Here is an 18,004-nt window from a genome sequence, read left to right as displayed (position 1 = left end):
GCAATTTCCTCTTTCTGGGTTAATTGGTGAGTCCATGAGACAGAACTTTAGTCACTCTCTTTTTAAAGGCAATCTTGGCAATAAAACCCATGTTTCCTGATTAAACCTGAACTTGAGGGTTTGGTTCAGGAAACTGCTCTGCTCTCTGATGAATTCTGATGGTAACTTTGACCCTTAGATCTGGATTGATGAGAATACCAATGACTGTAAAAAAAACAAACGAACGAAACAATATCTTACAATGTAGGCTAAAGAATAAATGGGATATTTTAAATTTCTCCTTAAGTGAACATTTCTATCTGATGGATACCCTTCTGGTTACAGTTTAACAGTTCTTCAGTTTATCACTGGGACATCACAATGTGAAGCAAAAATAATATTCTATGAGGGCGTGTCAAGGAAATCATTATATATAGAAATTAGTAAGGCAATAATTTTCTAAATTATTAAAAAACAGAGTCACTGTAGGATCTTCAATTCTCTCGTAGTAAGTATGTTCAACCTGCTAGAGTTTCAAAGTTTTAAATATATTTATAACACAGAGGGGAATAATCCCTCGAATGTATATTTCTTCCATTGACAATAAAGGTCTGATGGTAAATTTATAAGTACAGAATCCATTCCCGTTCCTTGCTCTCATGTGGGAGCTGAAAAATCCCTGCAACATATAGACTAGGAGACTTGGAATCTAGTTTTGGCAATGCAATTAATTCAGTGCTTGTCCTCCAGCAAGTTACTTCACCTTTCCTGGATACTGCCAGTGAGGATAAATCCAGTGGGTTTTCTGAAAATCTTACTTTAAAGTAGTTTACTCTAAGGCAAAATCATTTCTCTATGCTTGCCATCTCCCTCTTCTAACATGTCCAAGCAAAACTTGGTTTCACTCTTTAATAAATGTCTCCTGTGTAAACCCAAACAGCAACTATAAAGTTAACTTATCATCGAAGTACGGAGGGAGACTTCAGGTCGAGGGTTTGTGGGGACTTCATGGCTGTGAGCTATAACCGGTGGCTGGCAGACTCCTGGCTGGTGCACGTTCTTGGGACCAAAGTCATAAAGACTAAAAGTTTTATGACTGCTACCTGAAACCAGTTTTTTCCTTCATACTTTGAATTAATTTGTTTGTTCACATTCCATTACCATATATGATGACCCACAACCTTTCATAAACGCATTTTAAATTGCATAGCTGTAGGGACTGATTATTTATTTACCAAGAGTTTTACCTGTGCATTAAGTATTCAGAGAAAGTAAAATAAAGTATGTTAGAAAGAAAGAAAAGTTTGATAAAGGACTTTCCCCCCTCCAGTATTGTTAAACTAGTAAAGATTCAATCACATGCAGCTTAAGTAAATTCCTAATGGATTTTTCTAGAAGATGAAAGATTAAATTATTTTATTTAGTATAAAATATGTGATTTTTCAGACCCCAGAAAAATAACAAATGCCTTTCTAGGCTCTCATCAAAGAAGAAAAAAATACATATCTTTATTCTTTAAGTTCTAAAGAGATAATATTTGCTATGATATATGTTTTCAACTTTTCAGCCTTTAATCTCAGGATGGTGGAAATCTTAGACCATCAAAGACGAATAGTTCCATAAATATTTAGGCCTAGGTGATTCCCTCCCCATTGTTTTAAAGTTTCTTTTACTATTGAAATATTTAAACATATGCGATAGTAGGGAGAATAATATATCTCATGTATCCATCATTCAGCTTCAACAATTATTGACATATTGCCAATATTATTCCACTTAAACTTCTCACACCCCTGCCACTGAATAATTTTAAAACCAATCCCAGTAAGGACCAGATAATTCCTAAGGTTCATTTCAGAATGAAAAATATGTAATTCTGATAATAATTTGTATATCTTATTGATCAATATTATTATGTTTATACATTGCTATCCCTTGTGGTAAAGGGGAGTATTTTAAATTATGAAAATGAGAGGGATTTTTTTTCTTGTTTTTAAAGTTACTATACACTATGCCACCAGTGGTCACACTTTATAATCACAGTATTTTTATTATATCTGAAAACACATAGCTCACACACAAATTGACTTGTATTTTTGAAAACTTAAGCCAAAAGGTAGCTATGTATAATAAACCAGCATGAGAAAGTAAACTTAAAATATTCTTAACATTTTCCAAGTGTACGTTTAAGGGAACTCCCATTCTATTCACCACCTATCACTGAACTAGTTATAATGTGAAATTAATCATTTTTTGTTTTGTTTCCACAGATTAGTTTAATAGTGCAAGCTCCCAGGGGAACTGGTCTTGGGTACTAAGAAACTCTAACAAGTATTAAAATGAATCTTTAGCTGCAGAGTTTCAGTCTAACAAATATTTTAAGGGTGCCTTCTGGTCTTCACTGGCCTTCAGAGCATTTATTGCCTATTTTATCTGGCTGTCATTAAATTAGTGATTATTTATAAATTTGGATATCCCCAATTTTAATGCAAAAGTTCCAAATTTGAACTTTGAATCGCTTTAGAAAAGATTATTTTCTAGAGAAAGCATTTGTAGATTTTTGTTTGTTCTTTTACAGAAGATAAGCACTTATACATTGATTTATGTGGTTTAATGTTTGTTAACTTGATTATATGTCCTTTACTTCTATCCATAACTATGGCTTTTGACTTATAAAATAAAATTCTAGAGAGTAGAGATGAAATCTCTTTAACTCATTTTATAGAGTAGCTCTTGTAAATAAGTGGCTAGTAAATGCTTTTGATAATGACAATGAAAATGACTGAGACCTACAATTAATTCTGTGAGAGAAGCAGCATGGTCTCTTGCCACAGTGTCTCCAACAGGGAAGAAATTAGGATCTCCTGCCCAGCCCATCATGACTGAGTTGAGATTTCTTCCTTGTGCACGAGTTCCACCATTTTCTATAGCTGTCGAATGAGCTGAGGCAAAGTGCTGTGGGAGAGTAGGCTGGGGATGGAAAATAGTGACAAAAAGCTTGAACTCTGGAGTCATGCAGCCAGGGGTTCACCTTATTACCCATGTGACCTTGGCTTCCTGACCTTGGAAATTTACTGACTTCTTTAAGTCTTTATTTTCTCTTCTTAAAGATCCTTAGGATTTTATAAAACCTTCCCCAACTTTAAAATAGCAATAATAATAGTACCTACCTTGAAGGGTTGTCATGGGATTGAGTGAGAATTCGTCAAGAGTACAATGTCTGACACATAAAAATATCTCAATAAAATTTTTGTTATTATACCGAGTCACTCTTTTTTTTTGGCCTCGCAGATTGTGGGTTATTAGTTCCGCAACCAGGGATTGAACCGGAGGCAGTGAAACTGCCGAGTCCTAACCACTGGACCACCAGGGAATTCCCCGAGTCACTCTTAATGCTTTTATTTACAAATTATTTTTAGTTGCTAACGGCCTAAAGACCCAAATGTGAAGTCATTCCTTTGTTTTTGTTTTAATTCAGTTTCTATGCAATTGGCTTATTAAAAATAATAATATTTACATCTTAATTTTCATAGTATTTTATACTTTTCACAGACAGTTTATTTCAATGACATGAGAACAATGACTTTAATTGAAAGGCTTTATATTTTCCTCAATCCTTTGTAATTGTATTTTTCTGAAATGCCAACAACAATGGTGGTAGTAAGGCTTAAAAAAGTTCCCTTTTGGTTATCCCGGTAGTTAGGAATTGTGTATAAAAAGGTGGGCACAAGAATTAGGTTGGATACTAAAAGAATTATTTTTACAAAGTAGAAATACTAGATTTTTTTTTGCCAGATGTCTAATAATCTTTATGCATGTTTTGATGTGGAACGATCTCCAAAGTCTGTGGTATAATGAAAACAGCAGAGTGCAGGACAATATTGTAAAATATGTCCCAATACTTGTTTGAAAAAAATACAGACAGAAAGTTAGACAGATAGGCCTATACGCTTGTATAGGCATAGAAAATTTCTGGAAGGATTTATAAGAAACTCTCAGTAATAATTGCCTTTGAGAGAAGGTTTACTTTAGATAAGAGACATTTCAGTATATATTTTTTAGTACTTGTTAAATATTTTTTCAGTGTGTATTTTCCTTTGTAAATAAAATTTTAAATAAAAGTTATCTGGTACAAAAATTACCATGACCATCATCAATAATCATTTATTGAGTTTCTACCCATTATAGGCAACGTGCTAGACTTCGTCTGCATATAAACTAATATTCACAAGCATCCTGCAAGATCAGTCAAAGTTATGTAGCTTGTACAGTACTGCAAGTAAGGGATGGAGTCATTTTTTTCTGATTTTAACCAGTTTCCAGAAATCTGTAATTCATGGCCACCAGTATAGGCATTTAGCTCTTTACTACATAGAAAATGAAAGGGATTTCTCCACTATGATCTCAAATCATTAAGATTACAAATTCTGTCAGTATCTATCACTCCTAGAGTTTTATTTAAGGTAGAGACTTAAAATAATGTCTTTCAAACCGAGTTTTCATTTTACCTATTAGGACAAACTTGTCATATAATTTTTTCCAACTTGGAAGCTATAACCAGGATTTTCACAAAATTCAACTGATTTCTGACTAAATTTGTTCTGCCATTTAGTATGAATGTACCATTCCTACATGGCTTTTAAAGCATTATAATTAGGGATACAAAAAAATATCTCCTAACTTATACTATGTCAATTTTTTCCTGCTCTTACATTATTTAAGTAAACACTATCATGTTTTTGTATACAAAATCAGTGACATGTCTGAGTATTATTGTACAATGTTTGTTCTATTGATCATTTCCAGTTGTGTTTTGAGGAACTACCATAAAATTGTCAAGGGCCACAAGGAGGTGGCAGCATAGCTACATTATACGGCCGGTCTTCATCTTTTATTTGGGAGATGGGAGGGAAAGCAGGGGGAATAGCAGAATCAAATTCACTAGCAAGGAAGAAATGAATTGAAGAAGGCCCAGACTGCTCATGTCTGAAGGAGAGTACAGAAGTAGAACATGTGGAATAAGTGCTCACAGGCTCAGCGACACTAGAATGGTCCTGGCTGTGGGAATGTGCCTATTGCAGATTCCATGGTTATATACTGATTCTGCTCCCAATTTGGTTATGTGGATAGTTCTGCATGATTTAATCAAGGTGACCTACACAGAAAGAATAATTATACTTGTTCAGAATTACTTGTTCAGAATAACTATACTTGTTCAAACTATACTTGTTCTCAATTCAGGGCATTGAGACTAAACCTAATTTTTAATGTATTTAATTTGCCATTCCTTCATATCTGAGAGAAAAAAAATACTGTAAGTTAATGTTAAGTCCTTAGTCTCATTTTATGTTTTCAAAAATAATATGATATCCCAAACAGCCATCAAAACTGTCAAACGCAGCTATTGCATTCCTCCCGTTTAGTCATTCAGATGGTTTTCTAACAGCAGTGTCCTCAGAGCTTTTCTGCCCTTATATAAAGATTTACATAAACCGTGGCTTTAGCAATTATAAATCAGCTACTTTCCTCTCTCTAGAATATCAGTCCTAACAACAATGTGAGTTGACACCATTTCCTTTTTAATAGAATTAAAATTTTGTTTTCTTTTGTTGTAAATTGGGGAAGGAAGTGAGAATATTTAAATTTTGATCGCAATTTTAACAAACGATGCAGCTTTAAAAATTAATGAGGTAGGGTACAGTGGAATAAAATTTCAGGTCTATGAAGACTTTGGCTCATTTTACTTCTTCAGAATAAATTGAAGTCTCTTCATAATGTAAATTTCTCTTTCTGCCCTTCCCATATCTTGATATCTTGGAAACTCCTTGTGCCTTCTTCTCTTAACCTTCTTTTCTCTCTTTTCCTTCTCCCTTCCCCTTTTCTCATGTAGAAAAGGAAAGTGACACTTTAACTCCAGGAACTTCAAATTGCCCGGCTTCTCAACAATATTCCTGGGGGCTGGCCTTTTTGTCCGAAATCACTACATTGCTAACTTCTTTTGATTAAAGCAGCAGGTATCCCAGATAAAATCTAAATCTACGTCTATAAAGAAAGCAGCCATTTGGCAGAGTGCTGCTAATACAGTACACAGCACAAATAAGGCTTGGCTGTAGAGAGGGGTAAAGAAACAGGGCATGGCTCCCTCTCTGGAAGTCGCTCAGTCTTCAGTGGTAGGACCCAGAGCAGCCAAGGGGAACAGGTTATGGAGAGAAGTTTTCTTGTGGAAAGAAGGATGAGCAGAAACTAAAGGGAGCTTTTCACCTTTATTAGCATCTTTCATGAGAGGAGTATTCCGAGAATTCCCAGAGTGGGCAATCATTTAATTAAAAAAATTGTTGAATGAATGAATAAATATGAAAGGAATTGTTCCACTCATTTTTTTTCCTTACCTTAAAACCTGGGCAAGAGTAGACTGCATTTAGATATGAGACAACTAATTATTCTTCTTAGCAAGTAATTATATTCCATAAAGAATGCTATTCATTCCAAACTGCGGTCCAGAAGAGCAGGAAAATAAAATGCATCAACATATTTTAGAGCAAGTAACCGAAGAAGAAATCTACTAAGCTTATAAATGATTTGCTACAAGATTAGAGAAAGTGCTGCCTCACGCTTCTAGCAGATTGGGAACCCTGGCTATATTCCTTAAACAATGAAAAGTTTAGCCACTTCTGCTGCTTCTGTACTTTAATTTAGTTACTTTTATATGCTTAAGTGCCTTCAGGAGCCTCAGGCAAGGTTTTGAAGAAGAAGGGATAAAATGCTGAATCTTATAAATCTCTTCTCTCTCTTTAAAGAGTATAAAAAAATACCCACGTTCACTAAAGGCTGGTACAACAGTGTTAACTACAGCAAACACTAGTGACTTTTTTTTTTTTTAACAATAGTTGTGGAGGCATTAATACTAAGGTGAAACCAGCTTAGTATTCCGTTTTGACATGTTTAACCAAGTGTGAATTGAATAGCCTATAATTGTAAACAAGATACCACATATTGCCTGACTTTCAGAATTAAGTTTTTAGTTCTCTGTCCTCAGTCAGTAAACATTTGTGAAGCACTTTTGTGTATCTTCTGTTTATTGGGAACTAGGGACAGCTGTGTAAGTAAGATGGATGGTTTGCAATAGACCTCTTCACTGGACACTTTTCTATTTATAGTGTTCGTAAGAAGCAGGAGATCACCTGAAGGAGTAAGGAGGATACTTTCCCGTACCTTTAAGCTTACCTTTGCCAGTTGCTCGTGAATCTCAAGCAGGCTGGGTCGGTTGACCTTGGGCCCACTGATGCTGCCAGTGTTGCGATAGTACTCGATCTTGGGAACAGCATCCATGGTGTTGTGGCCAAAGGTTTGTAGGTAGTATGTGTTTGTGTGAGAATCATAAGCATGAAAACTGGCATCTGTTTTAGCAGTTTCTCCAGTTTGGAGGAAGTTGTCATAGCGGTCCTGATTCCCAGGTCTAAAGCTGATTCTGAATCTGTTCTGGCCTTCATCCCCAAAAGAGGTTTCCTCATAATGTGGAGGGTCAGTGTTGTCATTCGCAGCCACACTGCTCTCATGGCTCTCATTTACGACATTAACTTGAAAGCGATTGGCATTACTGGGTGCGGAATCCAGAAATACATTGGAAGAGTTGTTCAGTGACATCTTCCAAAACGGATGTTTTGAACTAAGCTGTCTGCTTTATGGTTGCTTAAAAAAAGTCTATAGATTTTCTCCTCAAAACAAACACTAATGTGTTTACATTAGGGAGCTCCTGGCTTTTGTTCTAGAAGAACTCAATAAATAGATTCTTGATATATTGTCTCCCATACAAGCTTCAGAATGTTCTTCAAAGCTGTCATTGGAAAAGAAAATTAGACTTGTTCCAGATAATATAAATATGTTTAAGTAGGGTTGGGGGTATGAGGGAACAGTTTTCTTTCATAAGACATACGATTTTAAATTCATTTCCTTAAAAATTACCTGTCCAGGAACCTTAGTTACCTGGGCAATTAAATCCCATAATAAATAACTGGGGACCTGCTTCGGCAAACAGAATTTCCAATGGAGTCATTAAAATGTTACCTGCGTTTGTAGTATTTGCTTGTACTCAGTGCGATTGGATTCAATATGACTTTAGAAAAGATATAACTCTACCAACTGAATAGAGTAAGAGCTGATGAGAGTATTCTCAGCCTGAAACAGAGTTCATTGACAGTGCTAAATGTGGAAACCGCCAAGTATTTTGTGATTGATATTAATATATATTATATAATGAATACATTTAAAAATATTTTTAAAACTTCTTAAAAATACATTCTTGTCAGGTTATAAATATACATCCTGTCAAGATGTCTCTGTGAATTCTTGGGTCTTTTACTAGCCTTCAAAATGTTTCATTTGCTCATACATTTGTTTGTTTAACAAATGCTATTATGGAACCTTTAAAAAAAATAGGAGTATTCTGGGTAAGGAAATAAATCTCAGTCCTTAATAATTCTACCTATATTTAGGTAGAATAATTATGTTCTATGGATTCCCTTTCAAGAAATATTCTAGTCTTCAAGAGGTGTTTATTTGACTGTGAGATAGACTACATAATCATTTTCACAATCCACGATATAAGCCCATCTTAGAACATTCTTTCATCAGAATAATATCTCTTTATTGATACCTTAAAATTTGGCTTTTCAAAGAAAGTTCTACAAAGATAGATAAATACAAAAAATTAACAAAAAACCCCGGAAAACCTTGCTTCTCACCAGCAGTTATTAAAGCTATTTCTTTGAATTAAAAACAAAAAAATCTCAACTTCAACTCTCAAATAATCATTCCTGGAGAAATTATAAGTGAAACTATTACCTCTTTAGTTTTTATGGAACCTCTCACTTCTCTTCATTACCCTTGACATCCTCACCTTTACTCCACTCCTCAGAATCTACTTTATGACATAATGTTAAGTATGATTTCTACCCTGCCCAGAAACGTTTAACTTACCACCCAGGAGCCTTCTCAGGAAGCATAACCTACTTCAGCATCACCCAGGCATATATGCAGCACTTAGCTTTCACCCCCAAACCTTAGGCTTCTTCTTATTGGTTAAAATCTTCCTTGAAAAAGATGACAAGAAATGATTGGCCTGGATAAATACCGTAGGCCCCACCCAGCCATTAGCGCAGAAGAACCTTAAGTACTACATCAGCTAGTAACCAGGAGTAAACCATTAATCCTTTTAGACAGGAAGGCAAAGTTTCTTTAATGCATGAGGGGAGTTGGATTGCTCAACAGCCATCATCCAAGAAAGTATGAGCAGTGCTTCAGTCTGAGGCTAAATAAATTGAATCTTGCCATCTCATTGCACACGATCCCTAGTGACCTCCTATTGTTCAGGGTATGCAGCAAAATATAGGCCTCCAGAGATAATTTCTATACTTTGTAACTAGACAGTGGTATTTGAGATTATTTTATCTTGCTTATAGCAGATATTATCTTGATTCTTCTCTGCACAGGAAGTGAGCAGATTGGGAGTATGATCAATGATGTATTGGAAATATTTCTACTTAATGGGAAAACTCTTTCAAGCAGAAATCAAACTATGGGTAAGTTTTCCAGCGGCACTGCTAAATGACCTTTTTGCCTCCACCCGGCAAAACGTTTTCATCAGAACTGGTTTTTGAGTTTTGTTGAGGGTAAGGTTTGGCTCAAATCTGTGAGGTGGTGATTATTAAGACAGCACAAACAATTCCTCTGTGCAGCTTCTGTCCTTGGTTTTCAATCGGGATGACTGAAAGAGTCCTCCTCGTGTTTTATTAGAAACTATTCAAGTGACTTCCAGTTGCCCGAGCAGCAGAGTTGTGGTGTAACACAGAGATGAGGAACAAGTCTCTGGGGTCGGCATGCTTGATTCACATCCTGGCCCTGCCACTTCCTATCTGTGTGAACACTGGTAAGTTACTCAGTCTCTTTGTGCCTTTAACTTTCTCATCTGTAAAATCAGTTGTGAATAACGCTGTGCTGTAGACTCATTGTGAGGGTTAAATGAGTTAATTTGTATAAAGGGTTAATGTGCTAATTTTAGAAAGCACTAGTTTGTACTTAGTGCTTGCCTTTACTATATCGGCAATATTGACAAGTTACTGATAACTTCTGCATCCAAGATTCTGGGGTGAATCATTAGTGATTGGGATAAGTACTATGCCTATTAAAACAGGGGAAAGGTAGGTTGGTGAACAGATAGCAGATTATAGAAAGGAGTCTGGAGATACCTCAGTACAACCCCTTAGAGGCTCTTAGTCAGGTAACTGTCATGCTAATCAGTCAGGCTCATGTCATGAGGCTGTATCAGAAATTGAGACAGAATTACAGGTACCTATAACTCATTTTGCCCTTAAAGGCCACTGGTGCAAGGCATTTATCTGTTCAACAAAGGGTTCTGCCTTTCCATATGGTAGGTGTAGGGAGTAGTCTCATTTCAGACTCAGCTGGGTGGTGCTGGTTATTTAGATCAGCTAAGATGACGCTGGGACTCAAAACAAGTCTTATTCACCGGCCTTGTAGAGGAACTGTGAACTTACTTGCAGTTATTTCTGACACTTCTGGTCTCCCTTTCCTTCAACTGTTCCCTCAACTCTGGTCCTCTTTCAGGAGCCCATCTATTTATTCCTCAACCTTTTCCCTCTCCCAAAGACTATGAATGCCTCTGATAGCCATCAATTTCCTCTTTCCTTGCTGACTGACTGCTTGACTACAATGTAGGGTGAATTGGTTTTGGTCTTAGTCTTACATCAACTAGACATTTTCTCTCTAAGCTTTTTATCTCTAACTGTGAAGTGAAAGTCTTTGTTCTCTATTAAGGGGATTCAGACATTCTGGAGCAGATGGGAGGTGGTTTGGGGTATATGGATGAAATTACACTATCCACAAACCAACCCTGAAAGGCCTTTCAGACAGGTGGGTAAGGTAACAGGGGGAAACTGTCTGGAGGTACTGTCTGTCTTTTCTCTTGTCCTCCTTGACAGAGCTCTTGGGAAAAGGCAGCTAGGGGATAATCTGGCTATGACATTGGACATCTATTCCTAGAAAGGGTTAGCATTTCATGAAATTTCCATGTTCTCCATGCTATAACTATCCTTTATATCTCACATTTTTTCTAGCTCTAAAAATACCGATTCTAACCTCTCTGTCCCCTCCCCTTTCCCCCAGAAAGTCTAAGGTACACAATAGGCCATGAATAAATGCCATGAATGGAGACACTTTTGGTTAAAAGAATTTCTCTTTAGTAGGATTAGAAATAATACTAAGGTGGAGTTGATGGTATCTGAAAAGCTTATGGGTGTTGAACTTTCAGAAACAATGCTCATACTTCACAAAGTTTTCTTATCTTTGGTTTTTGGGGTCTTTTTTTCTTTTTGAGATAAAGATGGGGCCTTGTTAACATCACAGGTCTAGTCACCAAAATGGAAGGTCTTGTTGGGTGTCTTCCTTGGGAGACAAATGGGAGCATCTGGTACCTGGGCATATATCTTAGTGAGTACTTCAAAAGCCTGGGTCACAAAGGAGATGACTAGCATCATGGACATTTACAGCTTTCAGTGTGTCCCGTTGACTTGGTTCAATGAGCTGTTCTTGGACCAAATTACAAATTGGCTACAAGGTATCCCAGGCTGACACTCCAGTACCTACTGGGGTTCAAAGAGTCTCCTTAAGGTGTGAGTTTGGTCCAGAAGATCCGTAGCCAACACAGATGTGTTCTAAATCTACTACGAGATGAAAAGTGTCAGGGACTCTCACTGAGACAGCTGGCTGTGGAGTGCCTTAGACCTGAGCAATGATCATATTTGTAAGATATGTGGAAATGTTGTGGACAGTGTGTGGGAGTATAGCATGATATTTACAAACAATGACTATGATTTTGATGAGAGTGTAATTTCTAATACAATCACGCCCTAATTTGGTGACCTTGGGAAGTTACTTAATCTCTCTCAGCTTCAGTTCTTTATCTGTGAAATTGAGCTAATAGAATGGAAATAGTACCAAACTCAAAGGATTGATAAGAGTATCAAATTTCATAATAAATGGAAAGCACCTAATTTAGTGCTAACTCTCAGTACATTTTAATCCTTTTTTTTTTTTTTTTTGGTGTGTTAGGCAGTTCTGTGTTCTCAAGTGACACAAATATTTTTGTATTTATTTATCTCCTGGTATATTCCTCCATTCACTTACAGAGAGTCAGAATTTTGTAGTTAGAAAAAATTTTTAAATTATGTAATTCTATTTTTTTTAATTTACCAAATGAAGAGAATGAAAACTGGAGAGGCTGAATAACTTACACTGAGCCATTACTTCTTAAGGTTTGATAATCTCTTTAACAATTGCCAGCAAGGATAATAAATAATGATAAAAGTTATGTTTAAACAGTGTTTTCTTTTTTTTAAAAAAATATATATTTATTTATTTTTGGCTGCATTGGGTCTTCGTTGCTGCGTGTGGGCTTTCTCTAGTTGCGGCGAGCGGGGGCTACTCTTGGTTGCGGTGCACAGTATTCTCATTGCGGTGGCTTCTCCTGTTGTGGAGCACAGGCTGTAGGTGCATGGGCTTCAGTAGTTGTGGCGCACAGGCTTAGCTGCTCTGTGGCATGTGGGATCTTCCCAGACCAGGGCTCGAACCCGTGTCCCCCGCATCAGCAGGCAGATTCCCAACCACTGCACCACCAGGGAAATCCCTAAACAGAGTTTTCTGGTTTTCAAATTACTTTCCCACTCATTATATGTAACTTGGTCCTCCCAACATTTTTGTAAAACATGTAGGATAGGTTTCTTTATCCTTGTTTTGCAGATATGGAACTTAAGTTCCCATTAGGTAACTTTCTAGGTCATATTGCTTGTTCTTGGCTAGGCAACATTAGAATTCAAATCTCAGAGTTTAGGCTCCTAAACTGAAAAACTTTTCATGACGTCTTAAAAATCCTCATTCATCTCAGATCCCTGGGTTTCCAGGTATATTTGTAGAGCTCATAGGGCACTAGAATTAAAAGGGATGTTGTTAAAAATCCTCTGGTTAGCTTCCTCAATGAAGTCTACAGAGATAAGATGACTTGGCCAAGGTTGATAGCTCTATCGGTGGCAGAGTGGAGACTGGACTTCTTGTTTCTTGTTTCCACCAGGTCATGATGAAAACTCCCTTTTTAATGCTATTTATAAAAGGGGAAGAGGAGGGAGTATCAGTATGATCCCAAGCTAGGGGATTTTATTGCAAGAGATCCTAGAAGGAGAAGAAATAGAAGGGTCAAATTGTGACATGTGGGGAACTTTATGGCCTATGGTTGCTTGTAGGGTTTGTACGAACATTGTGGACCTATGGCTCTTATTAGGAAAATCATATTCTATTTATTCTTTGGACTGAGGTGTCCTTATCTTTGACACCTAATTCTCTAGAGCAAGGGGGGCGGAGTCAGGAATATGGAGAGAGTGTCTGGGTATTGCATAGGGGCAGATGCAGGAAGAATAAAGATATTATATGTGGCTGGAGTTATCCTTATGCTCTATTCATTAGAAACCTCAATGTGAGGACAGAGGAAAGTGAGGAACCCCAGCAATGGTTTATCACTTACACAGCATGGTGGATAAATTAACCATACACCTTTATTGAATTCAGTGAATGAAATGATCTTCCTCCAGCACACTGAAGGAAATTACAGTTGTGTCCACCATGTGCCCCAGTGGTATAACCCTAAAAACTATAAAGCTGAAACGCTCAGGCAAGTGCATATTCAAATGTCCCTTTATCAAACTCTTCAATTTCACCTTCCCATGTAGAGGAAGGCATGCTACTATATGGGTCTAACAGGATTTTGAAGCATCTGATGATAAGAAGTCCCAAGAAGATACACAAAATCCCAACAAAAGCGAAGCCAGTTTTTTGCTCCAGAGTCAACGAGAAAGCTGACACTTCGTTGACACTCATCTTAGCTGAAGAGTTGCCACAGTTGGTACTACTCATTATTCACTGTCACATCATTTTGGCTCTTCAGAATTCCTGCTGGAGTCACCTCTTGGCCTAGATACAAAATTGGACTCAGTTTAGTTTTATCCATACATGGTATTAGGTAGGTAATTGTTTTGTAACATCTGGCATTTTTCAAACTCTCTTGACTTAACTCACAAAAGATATAGGAAAACATTATCAGATATGGATCAGGATCAAGTTAGTATTGGAGATGCTACTTCTATTGTAGTAATTACAGAATTGCCTTTGTGGACACACAAAACTGTACCTCTGTACACTAAATATAAAATCAAGTATGAAGGGGAATAGTCAAATAATTAACCCTAAAAGCATTTGATTCATTAAGTTAAGTCATTGAGTTGATTCATTAAGTTAAGTGATTCATTTGATTCATTAAGTCATTGCTTCTTTGACCCAAGTTGTCATCTAATTTTCATTTCATTTTTGCATGTATCAAAAAAACCATAAATAATTATAGGGTGTAAGCTGGTCAAGCTCTCTAAAGTCTATGTTTTAAGGTCTATCTCCAATGCCATTTTGTCTGATAGGTTCTGATCCTTTTAAATAGGTGTAATACCTTCTTTCTTTTTCACCCCCCTCCTTAGCTTTTAGACTTATGTTCTTGTATTTTCTTTTCCACTACCACTTCATACACTAAGTGCTAATTTCTTAAAAAGAGAAATTGTGTTTTTAAAATTATGTTAAAAAGAGCAGTACCCAACATAGTAGCTTGCAAGTAACAAGCCGCGGTAGCTGTGGACCATTAACCATCTCACCACCGTCTCCACTGGCTCTCACACCCTAAATAGACATAAAATCCAAGTTAAACAGCATGTTTTCTATGAAATTCAGCTGCAAGTCAAGCTCCCCAGACCCCTTGCCTACCAGATTCCCACTATCTCTAAGCTCCTACTATGTTGAGAGTCTAAAACTACAGCAAAAGTGTTCCAAAAGTGTGTGTTGAATTGAAGCAAAATAGATTTTTCCACTTGCTGTCTTAAAGTTAATTAAATTAACTAATGAAAAATCAAGATTAGTTAATTAAATCAAATGGTTACTAACCCACAGCTGCCCTTCTTGAGAGGACTGTCACCAAAAAGCTTCTCATCTAATAACTGAGAATAATAGACTGCTGGTGTTTTTGTCTTTGTTGTTGCTTCTTTTGATAATTTTAAGAATTGTGTTTATTAAAATGACTGACCCTTCAGGTTCTTTGGGGTTCAATTTTCAGAAAACAACTGAGACAGAACAAGGAATGGGAGGTAAGGAGTGGAGAAAGGGAGTGATTAATAAGAACAAGCCTTGTAGCTTTCAAAATTGTTCACCAACTTATACACGAGTTAATATCAAACAATATTTATTTTATACTGGCTTGGATTACAAAAGAGCTCTGTCTTCAAACCTTAAGTGTTAGAAATATTCAATACATTGTGGGATATGCTGGTTATTTGACTTTTTTGTTTAATAGAAGGAAAAAATGTTGTTTCAACCCAATTTGTTGAATTTCTTTATACCAAATCATTTTTCTACCCTAATAAATATGGTATACTGAATATATTTTAATTTTTAAAAATGTCAGATCACTGAAGTGTTTCAGAGTGATTTTTCTGAAGATTGAGCTCTTGTTGTACAATTTATCCTGTAGAAAGTAGAGGAGACTGGACTGAATAATGACCTTGGGACTTAACTAGAACTTTTTTTTCTGACCAAATCTTTAATTTTATTGCTTTGTCATTTAAAGGTCTTTTGTTGAGATTCATACACCCTCTGGTTCATTTTTTTAATGGGTGGACAAACTGAAAAGAAGGATGTTTCTACATGGAGATGCTGGATCAACCATTTGACTGATTCAGCCAAGTAACTTGTTGAATTTTTTTTTTTCACAAGAGCCATGACCTTGCTAGGCTATACCATTTGACTATTTCCTCGGACATGTAGGTAAGAAGAGGCAATAAGCCTGGTTTACTGGTGGACACAGTATACAAACTCCCTTCGGCGAAGGACTTGTTGCCCAGCACATGGGAGGGCTACCAGCAGATAATCTTCAGCTGCTAGCTCCTTCCATGGATTGCCTCAATAGCAGAGAGCTGCCTCTCTGTAACCCAAGGTTAACCCAAGGTTACTTCGCTTCCAACAGCAGACAGTTTTCAATGACTGATTAATGTGAAAATAAAAAGGCCTGGCCATCTTGAACTCTGAAGAACCATTCTAGGGAGGGAGATGCAAGAGGGAGGAGATATGGGGATATATGTATAGGTATAACTGATTCACTTTGTTATAAAGCAGAAACTAACACACCATTGTAAAGAAATTATACTCCAATAAAGATGTTAAAAATAAATAAAAATGTAAAAAAAAAAAAAAGAACCATTCTAGCTCTAGAGTTCATCACAGGGAAAACCAAGGCTCTTCTTTCATCACAGTTCAAATTCTGCCCATTCCTGCTTAACTCCCCACTCTTCCACAGGTGTTGAGCCCAAGGGCACTACTCAGTAAACATCCTGCACACTACTCTCTGTCTCAGTCTGGTTTCTGACGAACCTAACCTGCAACAATTGGTATCACTATAATTAAAACATCTGGGCAGTTGTAATGATCTGTGCACTTTTCAGCTAGTTCGTTTTGCCACCATGCAGAAATAGCCTAAACTGAGTATAGTTATGACGTTAGCTAAATTTATTTACATGTTTTTAAAAATCATGAAGTAGACATGTACACAGGGTCGTAACTGATCATTAGAAGACTTAAGTCGGTTGGCTCTTAGCTTGTGATTAATCCACTAGACTCTGTTATTCTTATAAAAACCCACCAACTGACCAAACAAACCAAAAGAGACATTTTCTAGCTGTGGCAATAAAACACGCAACTCATTTTTCACCATTAAATTAAAACAAGGTATTTTCCTAGTTAGAGATACAAAATCCCTTAAATTTTTTATTACTATTTGTCTAACGTATGGCAGACATACGTTATATGTCTGTCATACGTTAAAACACAGCATAGTGTTTTGTTCTTAGAGTCTTAGGCAATCTGTGAATTGAATTACTTATTTTAATGGAAAAATAACTACTTCTCAAGCAGTTACCACCGTTTCTGGCATGTTGTAGGTATTTAATAAATATTTGAATTGGATTAAACTAAATGTATTGAAAAATATAATTTTTGATGAATAAAGTTCTGGTTTTAAAAAATCTAATTTTTAAATTCAGAAAACGTATTTTAAATGAAATGAACAAGAAAACTTTGATTTAAAAAATATCAGCTTTGGGCTTCCCTGGTGGCGCAGAGGTTGAGAGTCTGCCTGCTAATGCACGGGACACGGGTTTGTGCCCCGGTCCGGGAAGATCCCACATGCCGAGGAGCGGCTAGGCCCGTGAGCCATGGCCGCTGAGCCTGCGCGTCCGGAGCCTGTGCTCCGCAACGGGAGAGGCCACAACAGTGAGAGGCCCGCGTACCGCCAAAAAAAAAAAAAAAAAAAATCAGCTTTGAAGATACACATTAAAATTCAGCAGCTCATTCAGAGTTCAATGTTTCTGGTTTTTTAAAATAATTCATTAATATAGCATTCCCAGAAAGACTCACATGATTTGTAATATTCAAAGGTAGGGAAAGTAGATCTTTTCTATCAGCCTTGTTAGTTCCCTTTCATTATCTATGGAAAGGTATGTAGCCATCATATTATTTTGGCATTAACTACCAGGAAGTAGATAGTTAAATTTTGTACTCAGTCAGAATGCCTTTGTTAGCTTAAGACTTCTGGTATAATTACCCCTTCTTCCCCTGACTTTGCCTTCTTTATTACTTGGCTGCTCTGGTTACCCTTAGCTAAGAAGGGTAAGATACTTCAAGGATACTTAGCTAAGATAATTCAAGAGCTTTTGGAATTGGGTAGGAGTACAAACAATGAATGGATATATAGAGCCACTGTTAGTAAATGAATAAAGTCACCATGTTTTATACTGTCTTGGAAGAACAGATAAATGGTTGTCTCATGGCTTTATACATAGTTTATAAGCCCTCTTTGGCTATCTATTGTTGGTAC

The 18,004-nt window shown here is 36.7% G+C and overlaps 3 protein-coding genes across 7 annotated transcripts in view; 1 reads left to right on the top strand and 2 right to left on the bottom strand.

The window, feature by feature from the left end:
- Positions 1 to 8,499, bottom strand: part of SLC12A1 (solute carrier family 12 member 1) — a 91,190-nt gene extending 82,691 nt beyond the window's left edge. The window contains exon 1 of the mRNA XM_027084237.1: positions 7,204 to 8,499. Coding sequence (XP_026940038.1) covers positions 7,204 to 7,623 — 420 coding nt within the window. The 5' untranslated portion in view covers positions 7,624 to 8,499. The remainder of the gene's footprint in view (positions 1 to 7,203) is intronic.
- The window catches only part of MYEF2 (myelin expression factor 2), a 180,902-nt gene that overhangs the window by 109,539 nt on the left and 53,359 nt on the right, over positions 1 to 18,004 (top strand). For all 5 annotated transcript variants that reach the window (XM_027084225.1, XM_027084223.1, XM_027084224.1 and 2 more), the window contains 2 exons: positions 9,468 to 9,557; positions 9,772 to 9,904. The gene's annotated coding sequence lies outside the window, so the exon portion shown is untranslated. The remainder of the gene's footprint in view (positions 1 to 9,467; positions 9,558 to 9,771; positions 9,905 to 18,004) is intronic.
- On the bottom strand, positions 12,658 to 17,087 carry CTXN2 (cortexin 2). The gene has a single exon (XM_027084235.1). It carries the CDS (start codon positions 13,954 to 13,956, stop codon positions 13,711 to 13,713), a length of 246 nt encoding a protein of 81 aa, XP_026940036.1. The 5' UTR covers positions 13,957 to 17,087; the 3' UTR covers positions 12,658 to 13,710.

Source organism: Aethalodelphis obliquidens, unplaced genomic scaffold, assembly GCF_003676395.1.
Source record: "Aethalodelphis obliquidens isolate GAN/ISIS:26980383/991018 unplaced genomic scaffold, ASM367639v1 scaffold51, whole genome shotgun sequence".
Taxonomy (NCBI): Eukaryota; Metazoa; Chordata; class Mammalia; order Artiodactyla; family Delphinidae; genus Aethalodelphis; species Aethalodelphis obliquidens.
This window is presented reverse-complemented; position numbering and strand designations above follow the sequence as displayed.